The sequence below is a fragment of the Dendrobium catenatum genome, unplaced genomic scaffold (assembly GCF_001605985.2).
Source record: "Dendrobium catenatum unplaced genomic scaffold, ASM160598v2 fragScaff_scaffold_370, whole genome shotgun sequence".
NCBI lineage: Eukaryota > Viridiplantae > Streptophyta > Magnoliopsida > Asparagales > Orchidaceae > Dendrobium > Dendrobium catenatum.
In genome coordinates this window covers 5,067,355-5,093,341 of record NW_021318832.1, presented here as the reverse complement: position 1 = coordinate 5,093,341, position 25,987 = coordinate 5,067,355, and the positions used below count along the sequence as shown (strand labels likewise).

The following is a 25,987-nucleotide window of genomic DNA, read 5'->3' as shown; positions in this document are numbered from 1 at the left end:
CAAGCCCGGTCTTTAGGCCGAGTTCGATGGGCCAAGTAGGCCTATTATACTAATATTCTATAATGCTTGATTAAAGGTCTTAAATATATGTATTTTAAAGGTATGCATTTTCAATATCTTATTGTTTCACTCGAAGAAAAGGCAATAAAATATAATTTTCAAATGTATATAAAATGTCCAATTAGATTATTTTTAATATATTTAACTGACAGAATTTTCAAATATATAATTTGCTAGCCACTTGCAATCTACATTAGTCTACCACTTCCAATTGCCTCCACACAAATTCGGTCGTCATTTCCTAATGTCACAAGTCATCGCTAAACATCATCGGCCACCACTAGCCATTTTTCGTTGTTGCCCAGCAACACTAGTCGCTAATTATTGTTGTCACTATGTCAATACACTATTAGCTATTACCTCCAATAATAGCAATCGTTGGCCAACAGAGCCACACCATTAGCAATGGCTCTGTTGGCTACCACTACTATCAACGTCAAGTGTAATGATTATTAACTATTAATATAAATGCATTATTATTTTATTCTATATTTTGTTACCTTAAATCATTTAAAGCGTACTCCGCAAAACAAAGAACTAAAAACTTTAAAAAAAAAATCCTAAATTTATGATGTACTTAAACAAACTATGGTTTCAAATCAATCATCAATTAGATTAGTAGACTATACTACTTCATTGTTTCTTTCTATATTTCAAAATAAAATTCAAAATTTAGAAATGAAGAAAACTTTTCAAAATATAAGTGAATAGTAGAAATTCCAAATGAAATTGAGAAAAATAATAATCTTACAATTTTTGAATGAAATAATAAATCTTTTTATTTTTATTTTTTTGTGCAACTTAAAGAGATCATTATTATAATCTTTTTAAAATTAAATATGTTCCTTTATTCACTTATTTAACTTGTGATATTAAAGGCATGAAATATATTACTCATATTTGCTATAATTCATATAAATTTATAAATTTAATTTATATTTATTTATTAACTGTTTCATATACATTTATTGAACTATTTATTCCTATTTTATATTATTTTAAGAGGTGCACAAATAAATAAAAGATAAATATTTCAAAACATTTTATAATATGATTTCTGTTGAACCTAAAAATGAGACATAAATGAAAGTGCAAAGTATGCTTAAATACCAAGAAGATCCTAACCCTGCTGGCACCAATAAAATTTTCTATTCTAAATGGATTCTTAAAAGCCAAACCTAAATAAGATAAAATAAATTAATTAAATAATAAAATATACCTCAAATAAAGAAATAGTTAGGTAAAAAAAACATTTCTTGTAATTTAAGTATTCATTCCCATCAATTAATACTCAACACCTGCCATAAATTTTTTTTACATTATTTAGAAATGTAATAAATGTGAACATTTATTAAAAATTATTTGCAAATAGAAAGTTCATAAAATACAGCAAAAAATAGCATATCGGCCCCTAATGATTTCTCTAATATTAGCACAGCCCATCTCTATCTTCTTCTCCATCCTCATTAAGCCAATCCAAAGCATAAAACAATTAAACAAAACCTGCTTACGCCATCAAACAAAAACAAAAATATCTTCAGTGCAATTTCTCCCATCTCATTAATATCCCCTTGACCTTCTTCCCCAAAGCTCGCTCTTCCTTCCATGGAGGACGAGGAGAAGGTGGAGGAATGGGAGCTCCTCCCTCCCAACACCTCCTTCCTGGAACTGGGCCTGGAAGACATCAAAGACCTCTTCTCCAAAGAAATTGACTACGCGGACTACTTCATAGAACAACCGGCTCAGCTCCTCAATCTCAGCCAATCCGCCAACGGCGACGAGGAACCATCACAGCAATCCACAGCAAGTAAACGCCAAAGCTACGATGAGGAATTTCAGGAAGAAATCGAAGTTGAAGATCTCCAGGCCAAAGAACAGAGCAGTGATGACGAGGAAAATGAAGTTTTGGGTGAAAAGCCGCGGCCGATCGTAGCGGGAATCGGCGAGATGTTGTCGATCGGGGCGGCTGTGGCGGCGGCGATGCTGTGTGGGTTTTTGCTCGGCAGCGGGCGGCGGAAGGAGCAGCCTCGCCGGGCCGATACTATGCGCTTCCACATATACAAAGACGACAAGGTAATTACTTGTTAATCTAATAAAATTGGCCAAACAAGTGATGGAAGCAGAATTTTGACGTCTTGTTGGTTTGATTTCAGGCGCTGAAGCAGATGGTGCGACAGGCGAACAGGATTAATCAGGTGTTGGTGGCGACGGCGAGTGGGATGCCGCCGCCGGTGATGCAGCCGGCGACGATCTCCTTTGGTGGTTGCTTTGGCGATATGCTTTGATGGTGTTTACCACTGTCTGTATACACTGTAAATGGATGTCTGTGTGCTGTGATGAATTAAAATGTTGGAATGATGCTTCGACGTTATTTATTTGTATTTGAAATAAAGGAATCTAGCTGTTTATATGACCTTTTTAAGTTTTAATCAATCTCAACCAGAAACAGTTCAAATCAAATGAATTTGCTGATGCATACAAAATCAACCAAAACTAACACAAAATCATCATTGCTCAAGAAAAATTCATCCTCTGCTGATGAACGAAATATTGTTACTTGCAGAATACTGACACAGAGAACTGTTCGATTTTGTGACTACGAATAGTAAAAGCACCGTTACTGTTCGTCATTACATTTTTACTGTTCACAATAACAAAACTGAACGGTTCTTTAAGAACGGATTCCTCATGGTATTATCTCTCCACACTGAAATCAAAATTTGAGATAAACAAAACAGGAACCACCAAATAAACTACTTAGAAATAGAGACATACAACAATATTGAAAGATAAATGGCCTCAGAATTGCAGAATAACGGCATCATTAATAAAATCAGTTGCAAAAGATGCTTCGTGGTTTCAGATTGTCCTCACAGGCCGAAATATAAACATTTGATAAAAGAAATCATAATCTGGAGGCTGAAACTGATAAATACCATTAATGACAAAGAGAGTTTCATGTTAATATAAGAAAATCATAATCTGGATAGGTCCACTAAAGGATAAATAAAATATATGTATATATATATATATATATATGGACTCAACAAAAATTTGAATCCAATTGAAATCAATAGTTTAGACTCGTGAAGTCAATTCAGACTCAATATCACCCCACAAATAAATGATGTGTAACTATTCACAATAGAGAAGGAAATTTTAAGAAATATAAAATCTTTTGATTGGGAATCAATCTTTGGCGAGTAAACAAGAATACAAACATAGAACAAATAAAGAAAAGATGTGAATTGAGAGATTAGAAAGGCATACAAGAGAAAAAGTTGGATTCTTTCTAGAGAAAAAGTTGGATTCTTTTTGAAATTGTCAAACAAAGAAGAGATTATTACATGTGGAGTCCGGACACAAAGAACCGTTCGGTTTTGTGATTGTGAACAGTAAAAAATGCAGTTATTGTTCACCACTGTGCTTTTACTGTTCAGTCACAAAATTGAACAATTCTTCGTGTCAGGACTTTGCACGTAATAATATCTCTAATCAAAGAGAAATTTAGACAACATTTATCTTATTTTTAAACGATTTACATACATACCACACAAATCTTATATATTTATATATCTAACACTTAACTTTTTAATTAACATCAAAAACACTAAAATATTATACAAATAACTATAAAATTTTAGATGGAAGATACATAAGAATCGTGTGATGTGCAGCTAAAAACCCTTTCTTTCTTATGTCTTATCTCACCAATCATTTTATTCTTCACAAAACATCTAATAAGATTATTAATATCCCAAATGAGAAACAAAATCTGAAGTAGAGCTCAATTATTTTGCTTCATTTCCAACATTCAACTCTAATGGTGAAAGAAAGATCAAAACTGGAGAAAGATTAAATGAAGAAAATAAATTATTACTCAGTTCCCTCTTGCTTCTAAAGTAATTTGTCAGTTAACTTCAGCTCTCAATTAAAAAAAAACAGTGGCTTCTTTATTCCTTTCTTCTCAATCATATTTTCAAGAAAAATTAGTATCTAGCACTGATCTTTCGATTGAGAGCTTTGAATATTAATCAAAAGGTCTTTGGTTTGAAGCTCCATGGATATCAGAAACCATCTAAGAAAGGAACGCCTAAAATAGATTTCCTCTCCCTCAAAGGTTTCAGGGATGGCATGGTCTCATAAGAGACGCAAGTCCATCTATTGATGTTTGCCTCTGTCTGAACCGGATATGGGATGCAGAGTCCACTATTCGGTTATTCGAGAGGCAGTTAAAGCTTTATCAACGGAGAAAACAAAACGAAATAAAACAGATACAGATACATAAAAGAGAAATGTATGAGGCCGCTTGGAGGAATCCAAATACCTGAAGCTCGAACAATGAACAAGATCAGATCGATTAGAGTCCCCTCAAAAGATCTCGATCGTTTCAATGTATGCCTCCTAACTAAGCAAGACGGCGTAGTATTCGAAAAAGCCAGAAGGCATCAACGATATCATCGTCTTGCTACTCAAAGAGGCAGTTGTTGAAATCAAAATATAGAAAAAACACACTCAACACCAGATAACTGGCAGGATTTGGTAAACTATGCACGAAGGGTGATTCAACTAATAATAGAAAGAAGATGCCTGATCATACCTGGGTTTTGACTTGAATGCCCATCAGATCTGCTTGCTAGCATTGAGAGGGAAATCAATCGGGTAAAATAGAGAGAGCTGAGGCGTTAGTGAAGTGGAGAACGGAAGCTGGTTTGCTAACGATGCAGGCGTTCTTGAGAATGCAGAGCTGCAGTGAGAAGGGGAAGAACAAATAACTCAAAACCCTAGATGCATATATATAGATGCGCGGGCTGTTTTGAGAATTGTACCGTAAACCGTTGGATTGAAATCACACGGTGGGAATGGAACTCGTTGCTTGTCGGGAAGTATCTTAAAAAATACCTCCAGCTATTAGTTTTCCATTTATGAATAATAGTAGAGAGATTAAAAAGTCTATCAACTCAAGAATATCAAACAAATAATCAATAACAAAGCAAAAAAAAAAAAAAAAGATAAAGAGAAGAGAGTTAGGTCATCCTTGTCGGTGAAGTATTGCTTGTTACATTATGAATCAATTACAAGCTGAATTCATTCAGGCAGTGATGAATGCTTTAACAGATCAACAAATCATCTAAAGCAGAAGACTATACAAAGCTGAGCCACTTGAAGGCCACAGCACCAGACAATCAGACAAACAGGATCATTACTACTAAAAAGGAAGAATCAATGCAGTACAATAACAAGAAGTCCCCCTATGCCGTCCCACTCGTCTCAATCCGAATGAGAGTCTTCATCTTCATCAGAGTAATCAGAGGACGAAGAAGAGGATGACGACATATAGTAGTAAACTCGGATCTGGTGCCGTCGGGGGTTTGGGTCGGGTAGACAGAAGAACGAGAAGAGGCAGAGGGCAAAGCGGCGGAGATGATGAAGCGGAAGGTAGAGTAGTAAGTGGAGGAGCTCGTCGTTGGTAAGTCTGTCCGGATTGCAGGCTAGGTATTGCGACCAATGGGCCGATGCCCGCGCCACCATCACCGTCCATCCGCCGCTGAACATGAGCACTTATTCGCTTGTTTTCTCTCAATCTCTCACTTAGACAAAGATGCAATGGAATTTGCAGAGCGAGGAAGAGGAGCTCGTCGACGTGGAGGAAGAAAGGCGAGAAAGGAAAAGAAGGCGGAGAACTTCAAGGAATGGTAACGTCCTGACATCTCCTTTCTTGCGAAGGTACTATACGCTAGTATATGAGTCGTTATTTTATTTTAAGGTTTTTTTTTTTAATTATTAGTTTTTAGTTCACAAGAAAGAATATTTGACAAAAAAAAATTGTTGAGTGCGTATAAATTAAATAATTTATAAGGTATTGATATCCCATCAAAAATCATCTTCATCAGACACGAATCTTAATGTAAATGAGATATAGAAATCTCAATGTAAATGAGATATAGAAGTTTTAAAAATTAAATTCAAGATTAACCGAACTCCAATTTCAGCAAACTTATAATCAAATTGAATGTCTCGAAAAGATGAACCCAACGACACCAAAATCAGTCAAATTTGAGCCCAAATCAAGGGACCAAAGCATATTTGAAAAATTCAAAGCATAATTTAGATTACCAAATAAATTCTAAACGTGACATGCTTATGATCGAATCGAGTGGCTCGACGAGAAGAATACAACTAGCAGAAGATCACCAAATTCTGATATCATTAAGACATCCAAATGCCCAATAAATGGTCCACAATCAAAGGAATTAATATCGGTCATCCATTCAAACCATTCTCATCTTGATCTTGATCCTCCCCTATTTATAAGACGTGTCACTCTTAAAAAACTATAAATAGGCCCCCATTCTTCACATAAAGGGAGGAGGAAAGGAGGAGGAGGGGAAGAATTTGTGAGCTTGCTTGCCGCAGACCACCGCCAGAGTTATTCCTGTCTGCCGACCAGCACCATACTTCCGCCAGTCTGTCGTCTAACACCGGCCTTTCGCCCGTTCGTTGACCACCATAGAAGCTCTTTTAAACCACTTCCACCAGTCTGCCGACCGCCGTCGGACTTCCACCATTCTGCCGACCCCCGTCGGACTTACACCTGTTTGCAAACCACCGCCGAAGTTCTTCCCAACCACCATCAGACTTGTCAATCCGCTGACCACCGTCGGACTTCCGCCATTCTTCTAACGACCACCACACTTCCTCTCGTTTGCCGACCATCGTCAAAGTTCTTACCGACCACCGCCAAACTTCTGCCAGTCTGACTGTAATATCAAAAATCTGCTCCAGGATCGTCCAGGACGATCTGGATCGTCCTGGGACGATCAGTTGTAATTTTGCTCCAGATTTGCCCAGTTTTGCTCCAGGTGATTTTTTGTACATATCGTCCAGGCCGATTTGGACATCGTCCAGGCCGATCGGCACTGTAGAAAATATCGGCCTGAGAATAGTTCTGGGAACCGTCCAGGACGAGTTTTGGAAGATTCAGTTCATAACCAAATTCCAAAGCCAGATCCTGGATAAGAAGGTTCTGTCGCGATCCGGCTCGGGCGGGATCCGTCCCCGTCGGGTCGGGTCGTGACACTGACCACCACCGTCGAAGTTCTTCCCAACCACAACCAGACTTTTGCTAGTCTATCGACCACCGCCGGACTTCCGCTCATTAACCACCACCGGAGTTCTTTCAAACCGCCGTCAAAATTCCAGCCGTTCATAGATCATTTACGATCCTTCTGACCTCCATCGCCCACCGATTACGATCTTTCTGATAACTGTCGACCAACTGCGACCCTTCCGACCACCGTCACCCGACTACGATCTTCTTGACCTCCGTCGCTTGCCGATTATGAATTTTTCGCCCCAAACGAACATATCAACGCTGATTCTTCCAACTCCCAGCATATAATGAACTTTGTATGATGTATATTTGCTACGTCGAGTCAAGACCTTCATTCGAAGGAAGGGTCGAATTTGTAATCAATTGCAAACATTAGTGGATTTATTTAAACTGGGCTAGGCCCCGTTGTTTTTCTCCTTTTTAGGGGTTTCCACATAAAAATTATGGTTTCCCCTATAAATTTTATTATGATACCCTCTTATTTATTTGTGATGGATATTCGTACAGAACTATGACGCTAAACTACATTACTCTCTACCACCGCAAATATTCCAGGACGCAACAGGTATCAAGAAATAATCTGATCAATATAATTTGAACCTGATCTAAAAAAATGAGTTCAAGTTGACTCATTTAATAAATTGATTGTATCAGATATTTGTTTGTTAAGCGTATTAGTTTACAAACTTGGGAACCCATTTTTTATCCAAAAATAGCTGCTTTTTTTTTTGTTTTTTTTTTTTTTTTTTTTTTTTTTTTTTTGCTTGTTTGTATGATTTTTTGTATCAATCAACATAAACTCTATAGTTGATAATTTTTAAAATAATAATTATTTATTTAGCATGGCTCCAATTTAGAGTGGCAAAATAACATGGCCAACCACCTTAAACCGGCGTCGGCCAACGACCACATCTAGCCACCCTACCATCATCAGTCACCGCCAACCACCACAATTTTAATATTTACACTACGTTTAATTTACTTCAACCCCAACAAGAAATAAATAAATAAAACTTGCATTTATTTTACACTTATCCAAATAATTCCAAATTATTTCAAATACACCAAACAACTCCTAAATGAAAGACATAATTCCAATGCAAATAAAATTTATTTAAGTTTATTTATTCAAAATTGAATAAATTCAAAAATAATTATAAAACCTCATACAAATGCACATGTTCATAAATATATTTGAATTTGAATATCAGGCCACTCATTTATTTTGTATTATTTGAATGTCCATTTATTTATTTAACAAATAATTTATCTGGTTAAGAAAAACCCTTAATTATTATCATATATTCTTAAATCAATTTTTAATATCCTATTTTTTTTAAAACCATATAGTTTTAAGAGCTGTAAATATGAAAATTATATATTAAAATTACTTAATATAATAGATATTATATTAATTTTTTAACATTATTTATTATTAGCATTTGGACATCATAAAATCTCAGAAAAAATATACATTATGCTCAATATTTTAAGTTCTATATGTGAATCACTATTAAACAAATTTGTTACCGTCAAAATTCTTAACCTCACAGAAAACAGAAGATTGCAAATAAACATTAATTAACATGAAAAAAAAAAATTCAATCGTTAATGCCAGCCTTACTTCTCTTCTTGCCTGCCTTCTTGCCAGAGGCCTTCGCCTTAGGACCCTTACCCTTAGCTTTGGGACCATTGCCCTTAACTGGACGGCCACCCCTCCCAGGCCTCCCCATCCCTTTAGTTCTCCTGTCTTTCTTCATCCTCCGGTCAACTACCACCTTCCCTTTACCGCCCTTCACCGCCACCCCCTTCTTGGCCACCACATACTCCTTCTTAGGCCTTGTTGGCATTGCCTTCTTGTACAGGTGATCGATCATCTTTCTCTTAGACCTTTCAGAAATGTCAGTCTGGTCTGAGATCGCATCGGCTTTCTTGCGAGCCTTCTCCATCTTCCTCATCACAGCTCGCTTCTTCCTCGCTTTCGCCTCTGCGACTTTCTTCGCCGGCCGGGCATCAATTTCCCTGAACTGTGCCTTCATTGCTGCAACTTCTTCCTTTGTCACAGGCTTCATTGGTTGGGAGTGCCTCTTCTCCTCTTCTGCAAACCAGTTTGGCAAGCCAACATCATCAAACATGTATTTGTTGTAAGCATCATCAAGAATCTGCTCCCTCTGCTTCTTTCGCAGCATCTTCTTCGCATAGGCGAGAATCTCTGCCTTCGTGTCGTCGTCTTCTTCTTCCTCTGATTCCTCATCGGAGGAGGAAGAGTCGTCGCTGGTATCCATGCGCTCTTCCGGAACTATCTCGAAATCTTCTTGGTTTTTGGCTTTTTGGGATTGCGGGGGACTGGGACCTTTTGGGAGCAGTGTCCTGTCCTCTGCGTTTTTCGAAATTTTTGGCGGCAAGAGTTTTTCTTCTTCACTGTCACTCGCCTGTAACACACCCTCTTCTGCTGCTGCAGCAAACACATCTTGACTGAACCATTGCTCCATTATTTGCTCTTGAGTTGGCTGGTCATCTTCATTTAATGGAACAACAAGAGGATTTGCTTCTTTCTCATCCTGATCCTGATCAGACCCAGGATCCATAGCTATATCTTCGCCATCGGCATTCTATAAGAGACAGGGAGGTGATACAACAAATTAAGCATCAGAACATCATGAACCCAACAATTGCATTAGACTTTCATACTTCAAAGCATCCACAAATAGTAAGATTTTCTATAGAACAGGAAAAGATAACAAAATTACTTAATTCTTAACCTAGGTACAAATAAGGGAAACACGAGCTCCACCAAATTCGAATTAAGCCAGACATCTGCAAAGATAAACCTTCCCAGGAAGTCATATTAAATATTTTACAAACCTAGAGCAGCAGCAGGAAGTCATTAAGACTAAGAAAATAATCTGCAAGGGGTTGAACAACAATAGAGGTCATAATTAGGAGGCTTCTTTTATGTTGGTACTTGCATTTTTCACCATGTGTTACACAGGAGGAATAAAAAGAAAAAAAAAACTGATAGGGAAGCCAATGAAGTTGGAAGAGTTCACATGTAACACAATGAGAAATCTTCTAATAGACCTTGGAATGAAGACAGAATGCTAAAATAAAGATGCTAACATTTTGTTTCAGCGTCAAGAACAGAATTTAAATCTGATCTAGATGCTTCGAAGGTTTAAACTTTAAATGTTGAAATAAAAAGCTTCTATGGAGGTGCTTTGTAAAGACAAAGATTTCATTTGGGATGGTTTTTTTCCTGCTTTCTAAAGCAATTTTTAATGCAAAAAATTTTTAAACTAGAAAACTACTTTAGAAAGCATTTTGAAAGCCGCCCCAAACGAAGCCTAAGAAGTACTCGTGTTAAGATTTATGGAAGCTGGGAAATGAAGTCCAGAAATTCTTGAATAAGAATTTATGATAAATAGAAGTGGGAGAAGAGTTTAAATGATTAGAGGGGAGCGATCAGAGCTCAGTGAAGGAAGTGTATGTAAAAATTAAATGGGAAAAAGGTCCGTTCAATTTGATGAGAATAGGGTTCTACAGTTGAGAGTTTAACCAAGTGAACAAAAAAAGGATGGTAGAGAGGTTTACCAAACCTGTATATAAAAAAGACATTGTTTCCATCAAGGAATTTCAAGGTTGGGATCAGATTATCGCTAGCTTTTTCAAGCTGAAATCTGCTACAATTTGAATCCCCCGTGACCAACCAAGGATCATCAGAGGAAGAGCCAAGATAAACAAACAAGAGATTCCCACAGAAAAGTTATATCAGTGTGTGTTGGCTTCTGGTATGTAGAAGTTTATTTGGATGATTTAAATTATACATGCTTTCGTATTAATTATTACGATGAATCTATAAAAGAATGAGTTATATTTTGTAATAATATAGCCAAACTATTTTTGACTCATGCGATCATGTTTAATAAAGTCATGATGGGTGTGATGATAAATATGTCTATGGTTGACTAAAAAGGTGTCAAAATGAGGCGCAACATAATATATTATCACCCATCCTACAAAGGCTACAACAAATGTTCACTCGTCATGTTAAATTAACAAAATAAGAAGAATGGAAGGCTGACAATTAAGAATCTCACCTGGAAGAATAAGAAAAGATAATTAACTAAATATTACAGCACACATGAAAACATGCACGTCAAGGGAAACAGAACCATGCCATATAAGTGATGTCACCGTATTAACATTAATTTCATAAAATACCTCCATTAACTCTGCATCTCCAATAGAAAGGCTTCGTTTGACACGTTTACGTTGTTTTGTGCTCCCTCCCTTCCTATTCAGATATCTTTCATAGACTTCATCAAGCATTTCCTCAACTTGCTCATCATATCTGTCAATAATCAAAGTTGCATTATTAAAAAAAAGTTTGAAAAATAAAAGTATAAAGTTTCAAAATGCTTATGTTTGTCAACATGTAATGATATTTTTAGCACATCAGAAATGTTGGTAGAACCAAAGACATACCGCCTCTGTTCCTCATCAGAATCTAAATCACTATAGGAATCAGCAGCAACACGAGTTTCTGCTTCACTTTCACTGCCTCCAAGTTCACCATCTTCATCACTGGCTGACTCAATTGTTTGCAAATCTTTTTTCCCCTGAAACATAATATGGAAGAAGATGATCAAACAATAAACTATTTTTCCCTTTTTTTTTCTTTTTTTGACACAAGAATAAGCATGCTGCCGAACAACAGATGAATCATAAGCCAATATCAGTATAAAAGTCATCTCTATAACATATAGATGTTGATAATCTAATCTACAAAAGCAGAGACAAATAAATATTAACAAATCAAAGGCCAATCGATCTAAAAAAGCAAAATAATAAACCATTATCCGCTTCTAAAGTACAAGAATGGCATCCAAAGAAAAAAAAAAAGGGAGTAAAAGATAGCAAAAAAGAACTTCATAAGGAGAAAAAATAATCAGATTCATAACAATGCTTGCCTCAAAGAAGAAAACATGGCAAAGGCAATTTTCTACCAATCTCAGCCATCACATTCAAAATTAGACATGATGCAACTATTTCATGGAACTGCAACGTATTATAAATAGCAGAAACCATAGCAGTTATTTCCATGAAAACAAAAAACAAAATACATTCCAAAAATACCTCTCCAATCTGAGCTTCGAACTAGCTAAAATTTCAAATTCAAAAGGTTATCAAAATTCAGCAACTTTGTTTACAATGGAAAATTGCATTCATTTGTAAAACCCACCCCAGCAACCCACATGCACAAAAGGGAGCATATGCGGTGTGTAACATGTCCAGACACCTTGAGAAGGGAAGAACCATGTTAACTAGCCTTCTTGAACTTCTAGGTAGCTTTAAATTAGATTAAGCATAATTATCAAAGAAATAAAAGAAAAGTAAGATTACACTTGGAACATTAAAATGCTGAAGAAAGTCCAAACTAAAAACCCCATTGAATTCAGAATAAATATCACAGCTACTTTTCCAATCCGGCTTTAAAAGTCTAAACTTATTTGCAAATGTTCTAGATACCCTGTAGTATAAAACTCAAAGCAGAGGCATAAAATCAAGAAAAAAACAGTTGAAGGGAAGCCAAAAAATGTTCTAGCAAACCTATATATACGATGAATAAATTTGTTGAAAAAATGACTTGAATGGAATACAGAGAGTCACCACCAAGGAAAATAACACTATAAGGAGAAGCATGATCAAGTAATCACAAACCTTTATTGCAGTGAGCGAGAACAACTGTTTATCAAAATAACTGTCTTCAGTGGCATCAATTTGTATACCCAATGCCTTGCGCGCTTTATCCTTGGCACGGCGTTTTTCAAGGAGCTTCCTTGCTTTCTTTTTCTTGCGCTCCAATGCATTTGTCAGCTCCTCCATTTCAATAAGTAAACGTTCATCCTCATCAGCCTTCACATCTTTTTTCACATTTGCAACTTTTGAAGCATCTTTATCTGAGGATGACAGTGCCTTTCTAATGCGCATCCGCCACCTAAGTACAATATACACATACAATGGATTCAGTTGAAAATTCAACTTGCAAATTCAAACATAGAAACAGACTCAAACAACACAAGGTCGATCTACTGGAGTACCCATAATTCCACATATCTAACACCAACAAGAAGAAGTACGTGAAATGCCAAAGCAGACTTCATAAATTATAAAAAAAAAAAAAACGTTTGAGATGCATACCTCAAGGCATGTCTCAAATTGAGGCTCATAAACAGCACCTCGAGGCATAAGCCTCACTGGAATCAATGAGGCTAGCGTGCTTTTTAAGCAAGGTGCATGTCTCAAGGCATTTTGAGGCTGCGCCTCACTCAAAATAGAATTCTAAAATTTTGTGTTAATTACTATTAGTAAAAATATATCATATTATAATACCACCCCACCCACACGACCAGCAACTGTACTAAGGATCAAGTGGGATCGGGATACAGAGGCAGAAAGCTAGCTTCATCTTCTTCGAATGTATTCGTCCCTCGTCATCATCATGTTGTCACATTCAATTTAGCTCATTCGTCATCGTGCCATTACTTGCATTCCCACAAATCCTCGAGTCAGTGGGATCGGAATAGGGAGACCTAGAGCTGCATCTTCTTCATCCCTGTTGCCTATAATACGCAAGCCATCGCAAGGCACAAGGTTTGACAGCAGGTCGACTGTGTCAGTCTTCTTCACAGCATAAGTTAGTGAACTTATACTTTCTTTTTCTCAACTAATTAAGAAACTTTGCTTATTTCATAGGTACAGCTAACTTCATTGTTCTACAATCAATAACATATGACAACCTTTTGAATCCCTTTACTCTTGCATTGATATTTGTTTCTTGATAGTATGAATGTCTTTCACTATTTAATCAAGAAATATATGCAAATTTGAGAACCTATTTATGCAACTGTTAATCATGAAGCACTCGATACTACTTATGTCTCATTTGGTTGCATGAAGATGAAAAATATGTTTTATAAAGTAATTATTTTTCATGTTATAATAACATCTAATGTGAAAATTTGTGGTTCATATATTTATGATGATGAATAAAATAAATATGTTGATGGTTTATTTTATTTTTGTCATTTTTATGAATTATTTATAATTTTATCATTAGTTTATATTATATTTCAAGGCTTACATATCGATCCGCCTCAAGATTTATGCCTCGCCTCACTAGGGACAAAACATGTCAATTCTCAATTTCACATTTTTAAACATTGGTAAATACTAACTCAAGCCCATTTACAATAATTTTTTACATGATCCAAGTAAAAGGCCAAATAAATGCCAAATAAATGTACCAATGACACCAGTAGAAAGCAATGACTCAAGTAAATCAAGGTAGTAGCAGACTTTTCTTTTAATACTAAGGAAACAAACGAAGTTAGCAGATAAGATTACTAAATATTTTAGAAATCAAAATGACTACTAAAGCAGACACACAAACAAAGAAGATTAAGACACTATAAGGTCAATTTAAAAATTATGTCAATAAAAAAAATATCCAAATAGAAATCATATCAAAGATAGAAAAAAATGGTACAAGAAAATAAAGTTCAACTTACCTCAAAAGATGCTTGAAGCTATTCTTGTCTAAAACATACAAATCCTCACATAGTGATTTAATCTGTCCAAATAAAGATAAAGAACCAGTAAGAAATAAAAGGAGATAGATGCCAAGCAGCCTTCTCAGAACAAAAGGAAAAAAATAGATGAAATTAAGAATACCTCATCTGTTGTCAAATCGTGCTCCTTAACAGATAAAGATGATGAATCCTCAAACGATAATGCGTTAACCGAGCCAAGAAACTCAAGTGGTGAGTCTGACCATATAAAATCAGACACTTTCCCGACCTTCCATAAAGTCGTAATTCCATCCTCATACCTACATGCAAAATCAGCATTTTTAGTACACAGGAAAAACATAAAATGATCCTAACATAACAATTAAGGAAAATGTAAGATAATTTCCAGAATACGCAGTTTTAGAATGAAAACATATTACAAAAAAAATAATGGACAATCAACATCGACCAAGCAGGGGAAAGAAATGGTGGCAACTTATAAAATTGATGGATAAAACATAAGAGCAGGATCAGAAACAAATGCTTTGTCAGCCTCTACGAGCTTAAAAGATGCATGAATAAAAAAATTGGATGTGCTCTCAAATGCATTTGTGAATTATCAAAATAATCCATCTCTGCATGTACAACGAAAAGCTACATAAGTAAGTAACATACGCAGCAACAACAACAACAAAATCATCAAGCCTTTATACCTTTACGGGGGTCGGTTACATGAATTTTTTTTTCTTCATTGGGTCCTATTAAGAATTAAATTCTGATTTAAATCTAATAAAAATTGTCATTCCTAATACTTTCTAACCACATCTTTTTAGGTCTACTATCTCTACCTTTCTTAACATAGGATAGATCTAATACATCTACTCTCCAAACCAAATCATAACCATCTAAAGTGATTATCTCTAATCTTATTTGCCACTTGAGCTACTCCAACCTTTTCATGTATATACTCATTTTATATTATATCTCTAAGTGTAAAGCCACTCATCCACCTGAGCATTCTCATCTTCGCAACACTTAACCAAATTTTATGCTTCTCTTCTAATGGCCAACATTCTACGCCATTTGTAGGTCTCAGCACCATTTTATAGAATTTTTCCTAAGTTTGAGGGGTATTTATCTATCACACAACAGGCACAATGCATTCCTCCACTTAAACCATCCAAGTTGAATTCTATTAATAATATCTCCATCCATTTCAACAACGCTTTTAATAATATTGTTGTCGGGTCTCAACTCCTGGATGAGAAAAATGAAGGGTTGCATTAGGTAGTCAACAACCAGCATAAAATTTGTCAAACAATCATGACATAATTTTTTTAATAAATGAGCATAAAACTTATATGATGATATGTACAAGTATGCATGCATAGGTGTATATGCATAACTCAGTTACTTTGGTGAGAAAAAGAGTTCCATGTTGCTCAAAATTTGTTCATGTTTACTCATTTAGCAATGAACAAGACATTGAATACTACAACAGGTTTTTTGACAGCTTGAGAAAATAAAAAGACACATTTCTTCGCTTCTTCAAATACCGCTTTAAATTGATTATAAAAGATAACATAAATGGTGCTATTTTACTGGTTGTTCTAATGAACAAAAAAAAAAGAACTGTCGATATCCTATTCTGAACTTGTATATCAAAGCTCGGGTCAGGACGTAAATGTTGACAGATCTGTAAACCTGCTGAAACAAAATGATTGAAGTATATCCCAAATATTACTGTGTCATTAATGTAATACTAGAAACTGCAATCTCAAGCTCAAAGCAACCCTCATGATATATGGGAAAGAACCACCACAACTCATGTATCTGCTTCAAATGAGGATGAATAATTCACTTTTCTGCAAACCTTGGCATACCAGAAGGCTCCGAACATAATAGGCAGTAAAAATTGAGGATCAACTATGCTAATAGACAACATCCAGTAGAATTGGTTGACAGGGTTTGGAGAAAAGCGATTGATTTCACAACAAAATTGGTTCTCTATATTGGGGATATTCTCAATTAAGAGAATATTTGCATAATAAAAACATAATATTCCAATTACTAACTTTCTAATTTGAAAATTATCTAAAATAATACTCACCCTCAAGCTTGAACGTATGTATCGGAAAGATTGAGTCTGCAGTAAAGATTACAGAATTGAAGTGATCCCAGAGCCTTCATAAAAAATGTCTTCACTAAAGATACATCATTGAGTGATGATCTTCTATGATAGAACATCATCTTTAACAAACTGACAATCTACTTCAATACATTTTGTTCTTTTGTGAAAATTAGGTTTGTATGATTACTGCACTTTAAGAATTATAGCTTTAGTAGCAATCAAGTCAAATTCATAATACGATTTTTAATCCACAACATTTGATATGCAAAATGGGTCACTACTCAATATTTGGCTTCAACATTTATTATTGCAAAAACAATATATTTGCCTACTTCTCCATGAAACAAGATTTCCTCCCACAAAATTATATTAAATTGAACTAGGCTTTCGGTCCAATAAATCCAGTCCATTCAACATCAAAATAGGCTTCAATTTATAGATAGTTTAGTTTCTAGAAACAAATTATTTTCCCAGATGTTTCTTAATATATCTTCAAATCTTTTAGACAACATCTCAAAATTTATTCTTTGAATTTTGTATATATCAAGAAAGCAAATATTCAATCGTTCTAAAGTGCATACATGGTGCCTCAGCACAATTCAGGCATTTACGTGTCAAGGCGAACGCCTTGAACTTGAAACGCGAGGCGTACGCCTCAAATAAACAGAGGAGGCACGCCTCGTCTCACTTTGACTAGGCGTTCGCCTCTTAAAAAGGTATTATAAAAAAAAACTAAACCTAATCTATATTCTTATTTCCTTTGTATTCGACTTCGAGTGCTATTCGACTTTGCCCGGACACTTTGAACGTCAGCTCTTCGACTTCGCCTGCGTGGGTTCTCCTTTGCCCGTTAACTTCGCCTGCATTCATAACTTCGTGTTATGCTACTTCGCCTAGAGTTCGGCCGCCTTCCTCTTCTTCATGTTCCTCCTCTTCGACTTCGCCTAAACATCGCATGTTAGATTTAGGATGTGTTATTAAAACTTCATTGCATTCTTCGATGAAGTTCTAAAACCTTCACTGACTTCTTCTTAGAACGCTCGTAGGTGGAGAAATACGTGAGAGTATCTTGATCATTTTTAAATAAAATAAGACTAATTTTTTTAAAATTAAAACCAAAATTATTATTTTTTTATTAAAGAAACTTTCTTTTCTTTTTATTTTGAAAAATTATCATTATTTAAAAATTATATTTAATAAATGATTAATTAAAAAATGACCAAAATATCATTATATTTAACACTACATTGAATGTTAGGACAAAAAATATCTCATTTTAAAGAGTTGGGGGACCAAATTAGACCCTCAAAAGAGTTGGGTGTGAGGAACCATTTTGGTCTTTTTTATCTTTTGCTTTTATTGTTGACGGTGACAAAAGTACTCGCTCTAAATGTCACAAGGTGCATGCCTAATAATTAGTTTTCACATTTAGTTCGTGTAGCTAGAAAACTGGAGCTGGAACCTAATGAATCAAGCTTTCAAAAGCAAATAGCAACATAAGTGATTTTAATGTATCATTGTCATTTTTTCAGGCAATAGAAATCTTGGATAAAAAACATTTAACTCTCCTTTATCCTAAAAAACATGACCTCAAGAAATGCTTTTTCCTGAAGTGTACATTGACACCAATTTCATAGGTTTAATGATACATGTTAAATAGAAGATAATCGCATGACTGGGCAGAAAAAAAATCATGCTATCAACAACATTCTTTAAATGCCAATGTTTTATGTCTGTAATGCTAATAGCTTCAATTACAAAATCAAAAACTTTTCCTAATTACAATATTTTCAAAACTATAACCTCAGTAATCAGTGCTTCATAATTTTGGCAATAGTGTATACAGTGTCGGAAAGAAAAAAAATACTTTACCCTGATAAGAGTATTATTTTAGTGAAAGAAATCTACGATTTTCACAAACACATACCACATGATCGATTGAAATATTAGACTGTGTTTAAAACACAATTTTCAAGCTTATACATCCCCTCATTTTCTTACGCATAAGTAAAAGCATATCCACCTCGATAGCAGTGATAGAGTTTAAATTGTTCAAGATAATACAACTAGTATTCATACTGCATATGACATATTTCAACGTGTTAGCATCAATTTATATCAAAACTTAGAAATGCTTACCCTTCGCGGTTTCTCTTCTGCTTTGTCCCTCTTAGAACATCGATAACCTATTAAAAAAATATAAATTCCAGCATCAAAGAAATACTAAACAAACTATTAAAAAAAATAATGTAAAGACTGTAAATTTCAACTTAACTACTACCTTAGGTTGCTCTGTCGATGCCTGAAATAGATGTTTCACATCAAGGAGACGTGGGTCTATTTTAGCTGGGGCCTTGTATCTTTGACCAATAACATAAATTTCTGCAGAGGTGCTGCGACTAGCTACTGGTTTAGTTACCTCAACTTTCTCAAAAAGCTGTAAATAAGGAACAATTAATTTAAGGCAACTCAAGCTTCGTTTTGGGACGGCTTTCTTGCTGCTTCTTAAAGCTGTTTTATAGTACAAAAATTAAAATTTTTGTACTATAAAGCGGCTTTTAGAAGCAGCAAGAAAGCTGTCCCAAACAAAGCCTTAGTTATCAAGCTATGTAAAAGCTCAACAGAAAATGAACAATGAGATGGCCATACCTGTTTAAGGCAAAATATGATGGCACTATAATCCTGTGACCTAAAAACCTACCAAGATAAAACAAATTTACATATATAAGGCAAATCGAACCATAGCATGAAGAGATTTACTAAATAACAGATCATGTCTTTCTTGGAAATGAAAAGTTGATAAAAATTTATCTTGTGTCATCACATTATTGCGCTCACTAAACGGGTAGATACATAAAATCTAATGATATCCAAGAGGCAAACTGAAAAACGAATTATGCAACCTTAAAGTAAAAGCAAGTAGTTATTTCAAATCAAAGATTACCACATTCAAGTGTTTCAGTTTGCTGCAAATAAGTTGGCCACATATAGTAATGCAACTGTAAGCTTTAAGGTTTAGAGATGACTGTCCTAATAAAAGGATGAGTATGCTCACCAACTTCAGAAGAAAAAAACCATAAGTATGATCCGCATTAAAAGTCAGATGGTCTCAAAAGTCTTTTTTTTTTTCAGATTCCATGGGTTTATATGATGCTCCGCTTCTTTGTGTTATATCATTTAATCTGAGCCACATAACTAAGGATGAGGATCTCCTGCATTCTGAAAAATGGTGATTTCTGAATTAACAGTACTAAGCCCCAGAAAAAATGACATCACGTTTCTACCATTGCCACTAGAACATTGCCAAGCTTTGAGTTCTTAAGACTACTTTTTTTTTTTGTGCGAATAAAGAGAGCTAGATCACTTTATCGCATGTCCCAGCATCAAACAGACGTAAATAATGGAACCCTATAGTTACTTTGAAGTATTCCCCACCCAAATAACTTCAACTTGAAGGAGTTCTCCTGGTCCTATATTTATATCAACCCAATACTTAATTTGCAGACAATATTTTCATTTGCAGCCCCTAAACATAGAGAATGCTGCTCCTGGAGAGCAGTATAGAATTCTCAACTCCACAAATATCTTCCTATTAAGAGGGCAGGCAACTTCATAGACCTTCCGACTCCTAGAGTTCTCAGCCCACCTCTTTGAGCGGATAGATAAAGTTTAATTTCTTATGATCTAGAACTCTTTAACTATTTTAAGCCATTAGAAGTCATAATATATAATTTGCTCATTTAGCCCATTCAACCAAACAATAGAAACAAATTAAAATTTATGAAGCTTCTCTGATGATGAATAAGGGTTCCTGTTGCAGAAGCCTGAATTTTTCATTGGAATGGTGGCATAAACTATTGGGTACTCCAAACAATCATATTCTCTAAAGGTATGTTTGTTTTGAAGGAATTGAATTAACATTTTACTTCAACTTCATATTGATTTGTTAGCTTTTATGTAATTAAATAAGTAAATGGATTTAATTAAAAACTGTGAAACAAATGCATTTTTTCTCATATATCTTCCTATTATGAGGTAGATAACTTCATAGACATTTTTTAATGAAGCCTTCCCGGCAGCCCTTGGATTCCTATAAAGAAAGAATGACGATAAAAATTTATTTTATCTTTTGGCATATCATGTACTCGGTGTTACCTATCTCTCTCTGGTTTTCATGTCAAAACTCAAATAAATCGCCTTTTAGTAAGATCGGGTATCACCACGGACATATATTGATTCAACAATTAATACACACAATGTTTCACTTCTTATGATCAAACATTACTATTTAAACCATTATAATGCATGAAACATTATATTGCAACTTTGACACATTCATCGTTGAAATAGCAACTGAAGAAAAAATATGACGTTTCTCTGCAGATTAATAAGAGTTCCATATTGCAGTGTTCAGAGTTATTTTTTCTTACCACGCGCTAATGGATAATCCAAACATTTTAGTTTCTTAATTTCCCATCATCATGCAGATGGTTTAATCAAAATAAGTAAACCAACCTTGGTTAGGAAACTGCCCTTGGGGGCCAAGAAACTGGTAGCAAGCCGTATGGAATCAACAACGAGAGAAGACTGCATCGTCGCATCCTTTCCCCACGCAGCACCAACATTCGGCGAACCATCATGAAGAACAATATCGAAGACGGAAACGCCGTTCGAATCCATTAGTCGCTTGATAGCGGCACGGCACCGCGGGGTAGTGATATCCTCCGCAATGGTGTGCGCGCCTCGTATGGGGCGTATGGGCACGAGATCAACGCCGAGAATGAACGAGCCGACGGGAGCGTGGCGGACGGCAACCTGTAACCAGCCACCGGGTGCTGCGCAAAGATCGAGCACGGAGCGTGCAGTGGGAAGGAAACGGAACTTGGCATCGAGTTGTAGGAGCTTGAAAGCCGCGCGAGAGCGGTAGCCTTGCTCTTTTGCGAGATGGTAGAACTTGTCGAGGCGGTTCTTTCCCGTCTTCGTCTTCCCCATTTTGTACGAAGAGCTTGAACCTTTGGTAACGGCGGCGGCGGCTGAACTCCGGCAATGAAGTGTAGATCGTAGAGCCGGAAAGCGATATATTAGGTCCGGCAATAGAAGGAAGTATGCTAGGAGTCGGGAAGAGGAAGGTAAGGGTTTTGGGGATTGTAGGATTAAAGTCTAACTGCCGTTTGATTTGAATCATGCGGATACTGATGTGCTTAGAAATTAATAATTCTTAAAGTTTTCTTTTAACTTATATATCATCAAAATTATATATAAAGGGATTTACATATAAGCAAATAGCTCACTCATAAATATAAGTTGTATAATATTTTATTATATTAATTTATTATTATTATTATTATTTATGATATATTTAATTATAGGGGTGTCAATATTTGACACGACCCGAAATTTTTAGTTTGAGTTGAATCGAACCTAAGCCGGGTCGGGTTTAAATTAGGGATTTTCGACTTGTTTGTAAAACCAATCGCGTTCTTGTTGACCCGGAAACCCAAAATCAACCCAGTTAGACCTGGATTTCCAGCTCAGTCACGTCGTCCAACTCAATCGCTTCCTTCTCAGATGTCGAGTCAGTCATGTCGTCCCGTTCAGTCGCGTCGTCCAGCTTTGTCAAGCTCATAGGTCATTGTCGATCGTTTCTCAAACGCTGGTCCGACCTCCGGTCCGTTCGTCGTCAATGAGCGCTGCCTCGCATGCCCTCTATGGCCTAGTCTGCGGCCCGACGCTACCTTAAGACCTAATATTGTAGTCATCGCCCATCGGTGACCCCTCCTGTTGTTGTGTTGTGGCCTAGCAAGCCATGTGCCCGCGAAATCGCGTGAGATGGGTCGTGTCAGGTTTACTCGAACCCGAGGAGGGTCGAGTTCAAATCTGGGAATATTACCAGTTTGTAAAAACGGATTGAGTTCAAGTCGTGTAGAATAGAAGCGAGTCACTGTCGAGTTCAATCCGAACCCGACCCGTAACCCATTTTTGACACCCCTAATTAATTAGTCTATCTTGACTTACAAATATATTCCATCAGCTTTAAAAGTCACATTTCTTAAATCTCTGGAAAAATAATGCTAACAATCATATATATTTTGGCTCTATGTGCCCTAATTTTACCTGATTCTATCAATAGAAATATGTGGTAACATTTTTATAGAGTTATTGTGTAATTATTTTTGCATTGAAAATTTTTTCTTATTTTATTATTGAACATCTATTCAGTATTATAGCATTAAATCTCTAAAATGCGTGTTTATTAATGGCCTTTTCTATGAATATTTGTTTATGGTTTTGTGATATTTATCAGAAGCAAATATTTTTGTTGTTAACCTCCACTCGACCATCGTCATCGAATCTCCATCTAGAGACCATTACTGAGTATCCTTTTGACTACCCTTGCCCGGCGACTATGATCCCTCTGATCTACCGACCTTGTCGCATTGCCAACTACGATGTCTCTGAAATCAATTGCTCACTGACTATGGTCTCTTACATCCGTCGCAAGCTGATTACGGTGTCTCCGACCCCAATGACCCGACCATTACGGTCGCTCGAACCATCCAACCTTCGTTGCCCACCTCTAATGATCGCTTTGACCTCCGTCGATCGCCAATGACGGTCCCTCCAACCACCATTGTCTGTCGACTACCATCTGACCTTCGTCGCCCACAGACTATTGTCACTCCAACCACTGTCGCATGTCGACTACAACCTCTATTACCCGCCAACTACATTCCTTCTGATATTCGTCGCCCACTGAATATAGTCAAGCCGACCACCGTTGTTTGAATATGGTCCCTCCAACCACCACCACTCACCGACTACAATCCTTCCGACCACCGTCGCCTAAATATGGTCCCTCCGACTACCGTTATCTAACTATTGTTCCTCTGACCACCGTTTTTCGACTACGATCCTACCAACCAAACAATCGGACTAACAATCTTATGAGAACAACTCTTATATAATTGGATTCTTCTAACTCCTAACTTTATGACTCTTGGACTTCTCTCTCTCTCTCTCTCTCTCTCTCTCTCTCTCTCTCTCTCTTTGTGCTTGATTTTTATAGAAAGCTCATATGCTAAACTCTATATCTCTCTATTGCTATAAATGTTTTAGGTCCCAACAAGCCTATTTATGGAAATCTTAAAATTATTACATATGGAAAGGTCAGCGATGATGTGGTTAGTGATGGTGGCATATTTAAGGATTGTTTCGCCAATGTTATTTCTACTCTTGTTATTTGTTATGTTGAGATAAAATACGTATTGAATATACTTCTTCAGTGTTTCTGTATTGATGAAAATTTTCTTGATATACATCATTCTCATTTATGGTAAGTACTTGTATTGTTGTTGCGTGCTACAAAATTCATGTTGATAGAGAAAGAGTTTTGCATGAATATCAAGCTAATATATAAATGAAAAAGAAAAAAAAAATGTATGAGGCATGAAAGTTTTTATATGAAACTTTTGGAGTTGAGAAAAATTATGGGGTGTTACTTAATTGAAATAATCAAATATATACTTGAAGTTACACAAGTAAGCTCTTCCCCACAATTGAAGAAGAGAGGACTACAAAATTGATAGCACATAATTGATATCTAATAAACATATTAGAAAATTGAGGGAGAAGTTTTAGGGAGATGATGCTAGGTGTTGGACGATGTCAATCAACCAATGGTGCAATGACGACGATAATCCGACGATGGAGGTCAGCTGATGGAATTTAAATAATGGCATATTATAATAGTTGGGTGGCAATGGTTCGATGATGGCGATACATTGACGATGGTAGTTGGACAATGACAGGATTTGATAGTGACCATCGACATCATTGGTCATGTAAATCACTAGAGTTATACATATCTTTAAACTTCGATCCCAAGTGTATGACACTTTCATGCGAAGAATGATGATCCATATATAGTTTACTGGGACTGACAAATTGACCAACATAATAAAAAAAAAAAAGCGTAACCCTTCATCAGAACGATGAATAATTTTATCGTAGATTGTTCATTCACTATCAAGTGCCCTACAAACATCATAATCAAATGAGATTGTGCATGTTAGATTCGTCTTGTCGAGCTACTTGATTTGACTATAACCATGCAATATTTTGAGAATGTTTGGTTTTTTTAATTAATATACATAAGTTTTTAAATACGCTTCAAGTACTTGATTCATATTCATTTGAGCTCAAATCAAACCATCTTCAGTGTTGTTGAATTAATATTGTTAGTAAGTTCTATTTGATTATAAATTTGTTAAAATCAAATTTTGAATGATCATAAATTTAATTCTGAAAAATTCTAATATGAAAAAAAATACATTAAATTTTTACAAATCAGGAGAAATATTTAGATACATATGAACAACAATTGAAATATAATTTTGGATGGTAAATGTTTGATCATTATTATTTTTTTAATAAAATACCCTTTATTTCAAAAAGAGCCTTGCTCGATGACGTTAACATGTATGGAAGAGGTCGAGAGAATCCACCAAGGCTATGACATACAACATCTGATAGGTCTTACATCATTGGTGAATTCTCTTGACCTATACTATACATGTTAACGTCATCGAGCAAAGGCTCAAACATACAATCTCAGATAGAACAGTTATTACGTCCTCCGACCGGACATAGAGGAACGTCCGGTCGGAGGGCAAACCGCGCAAAAAAAAAAGAGAAATACCGAGCAAATACCAAACAATAACGAGGAATACCATCACGTGAAGACCCAATACCGAGTTATACCGAGCTATACCGAGTTATACATAAGTTGTACCGATTTTTTCCTAGAAAAAACTCGTACAACTCGGTATTGCTCGGTATAGCACGGTATAATTTGGTATTGATATTCACAGAGCGGTATTCATTGTTATTATCAAATAATACTTAGTAATACTGAGCAAATACCGTGTTTTTTGGCGAGATTTTGCCTCCGATCGGACGTTTCTCTACGTCCTTACACTGGACCTAATAAAAGTTCCCTCGGATTACATCATGCACAGTTTTTTTTTTTTGTGACATTTAGGCCATTTAAGGCAAACTCACACACACAACGCATACACAGAGACTCGAACCTTAGACCTCTTAGTTGGAAGC

The 25,987-nt window shown here is 35.9% G+C and overlaps 2 protein-coding genes, 1 long non-coding RNA gene and 1 other non-coding gene across 5 annotated transcripts; 1 reads left to right on the top strand and 3 right to left on the bottom strand.

Annotated features, from left to right (window-relative positions):
• Positions 1-1,424: 1,424 nt before the first annotated feature.
• Positions 1,425-2,489, top strand: LOC110095473. The gene is made up of 2 exons (XM_020821024.2): positions 1,425-2,133; positions 2,214-2,489. The coding sequence occupies exons 1-2, from the start codon at positions 1,666-1,668 to the stop codon at positions 2,343-2,345; spliced, it is 600 nt and encodes a 199-aa protein (XP_020676683.1). The 5' UTR covers positions 1,425-1,665; the 3' UTR covers positions 2,346-2,489.
• On the bottom strand, positions 2,256-5,775 carry LOC110095474. 2 transcript variants are annotated; one of them, XR_002302966.2, is made up of 4 exons: positions 4,890-5,775; positions 4,661-4,807; positions 4,388-4,528; positions 2,256-2,391 (listed from the first exon to the last, which is right to left on the bottom strand). It is a non-coding gene; the product is annotated as an uncharacterized LOC110095474 (long non-coding RNA). The 2 variants fall into 2 exon arrangements; XR_003700338.1 differs by lacking the exon at positions 4,388-4,528.
• LOC114579401 lies at positions 2,855-2,940 on the bottom strand. The gene has a single exon (XR_003700343.1). It is a non-coding gene; the product is annotated as a small nucleolar RNA SNORD96 family (small nucleolar RNA).
• Positions 5,776-8,631: 2,856 nt separating the features above from the next.
• Positions 8,632-22,034, bottom strand: LOC110095459 (putative rRNA methyltransferase). The gene is made up of 10 exons (XM_020821004.2): positions 21,392-22,034; positions 19,526-19,573; positions 19,158-19,313; positions 19,016-19,062; positions 14,909-15,065; positions 14,746-14,807; positions 12,896-13,172; positions 11,660-11,793; positions 11,396-11,525; positions 8,632-9,786 (listed from the first exon to the last, which is right to left on the bottom strand). The coding sequence occupies exons 1-10, from the start codon at positions 21,866-21,868 to the stop codon at positions 8,776-8,778; spliced, it is 2,499 nt and encodes an 832-aa protein (XP_020676663.1). The 5' UTR covers positions 21,869-22,034; the 3' UTR covers positions 8,632-8,775.
• Positions 22,035-25,987: the final 3,953 nt, after the last annotated feature.

What these genes read in the sequence shown, in the direction of transcription:
- LOC110095459 (XM_020821004.2), bottom strand. Translation starts at nt 21,868, where the DNA reads ATGGGGAAGACGAAGACGGGAAAGAACCGCCTCGACAAGTTCTACCAT. An exon ending in AGGGCAGTTTCCTAACCAAG is followed by an intron (nt 19,574 to 21,391) that starts GTTGGTTTACTT and finishes TTATCTTGGTAG; the next exon opens with GTTTTTAGGTCACAGGATTA. An exon ending in CATCGACAGAGCAACCTAAG is followed by an intron (nt 19,063 to 19,157) that starts GTAGTAGTTAAG and finishes TTTTTTTAATAG; the next exon opens with GTTATCGATGTTCTAAGAGG.
- LOC110095473 (XM_020821024.2), top strand. Translation starts at nt 1,666, where the DNA reads ATGGAGGACGAGGAGAAGGTGGAGGAATGGGAGCTCCTCCCTCCCAAC. An exon ending in ACATATACAAAGACGACAAG is followed by an intron (nt 2,134 to 2,213) that starts GTAATTACTTGT and finishes GTTTGATTTCAG; the next exon opens with GCGCTGAAGCAGATGGTGCG.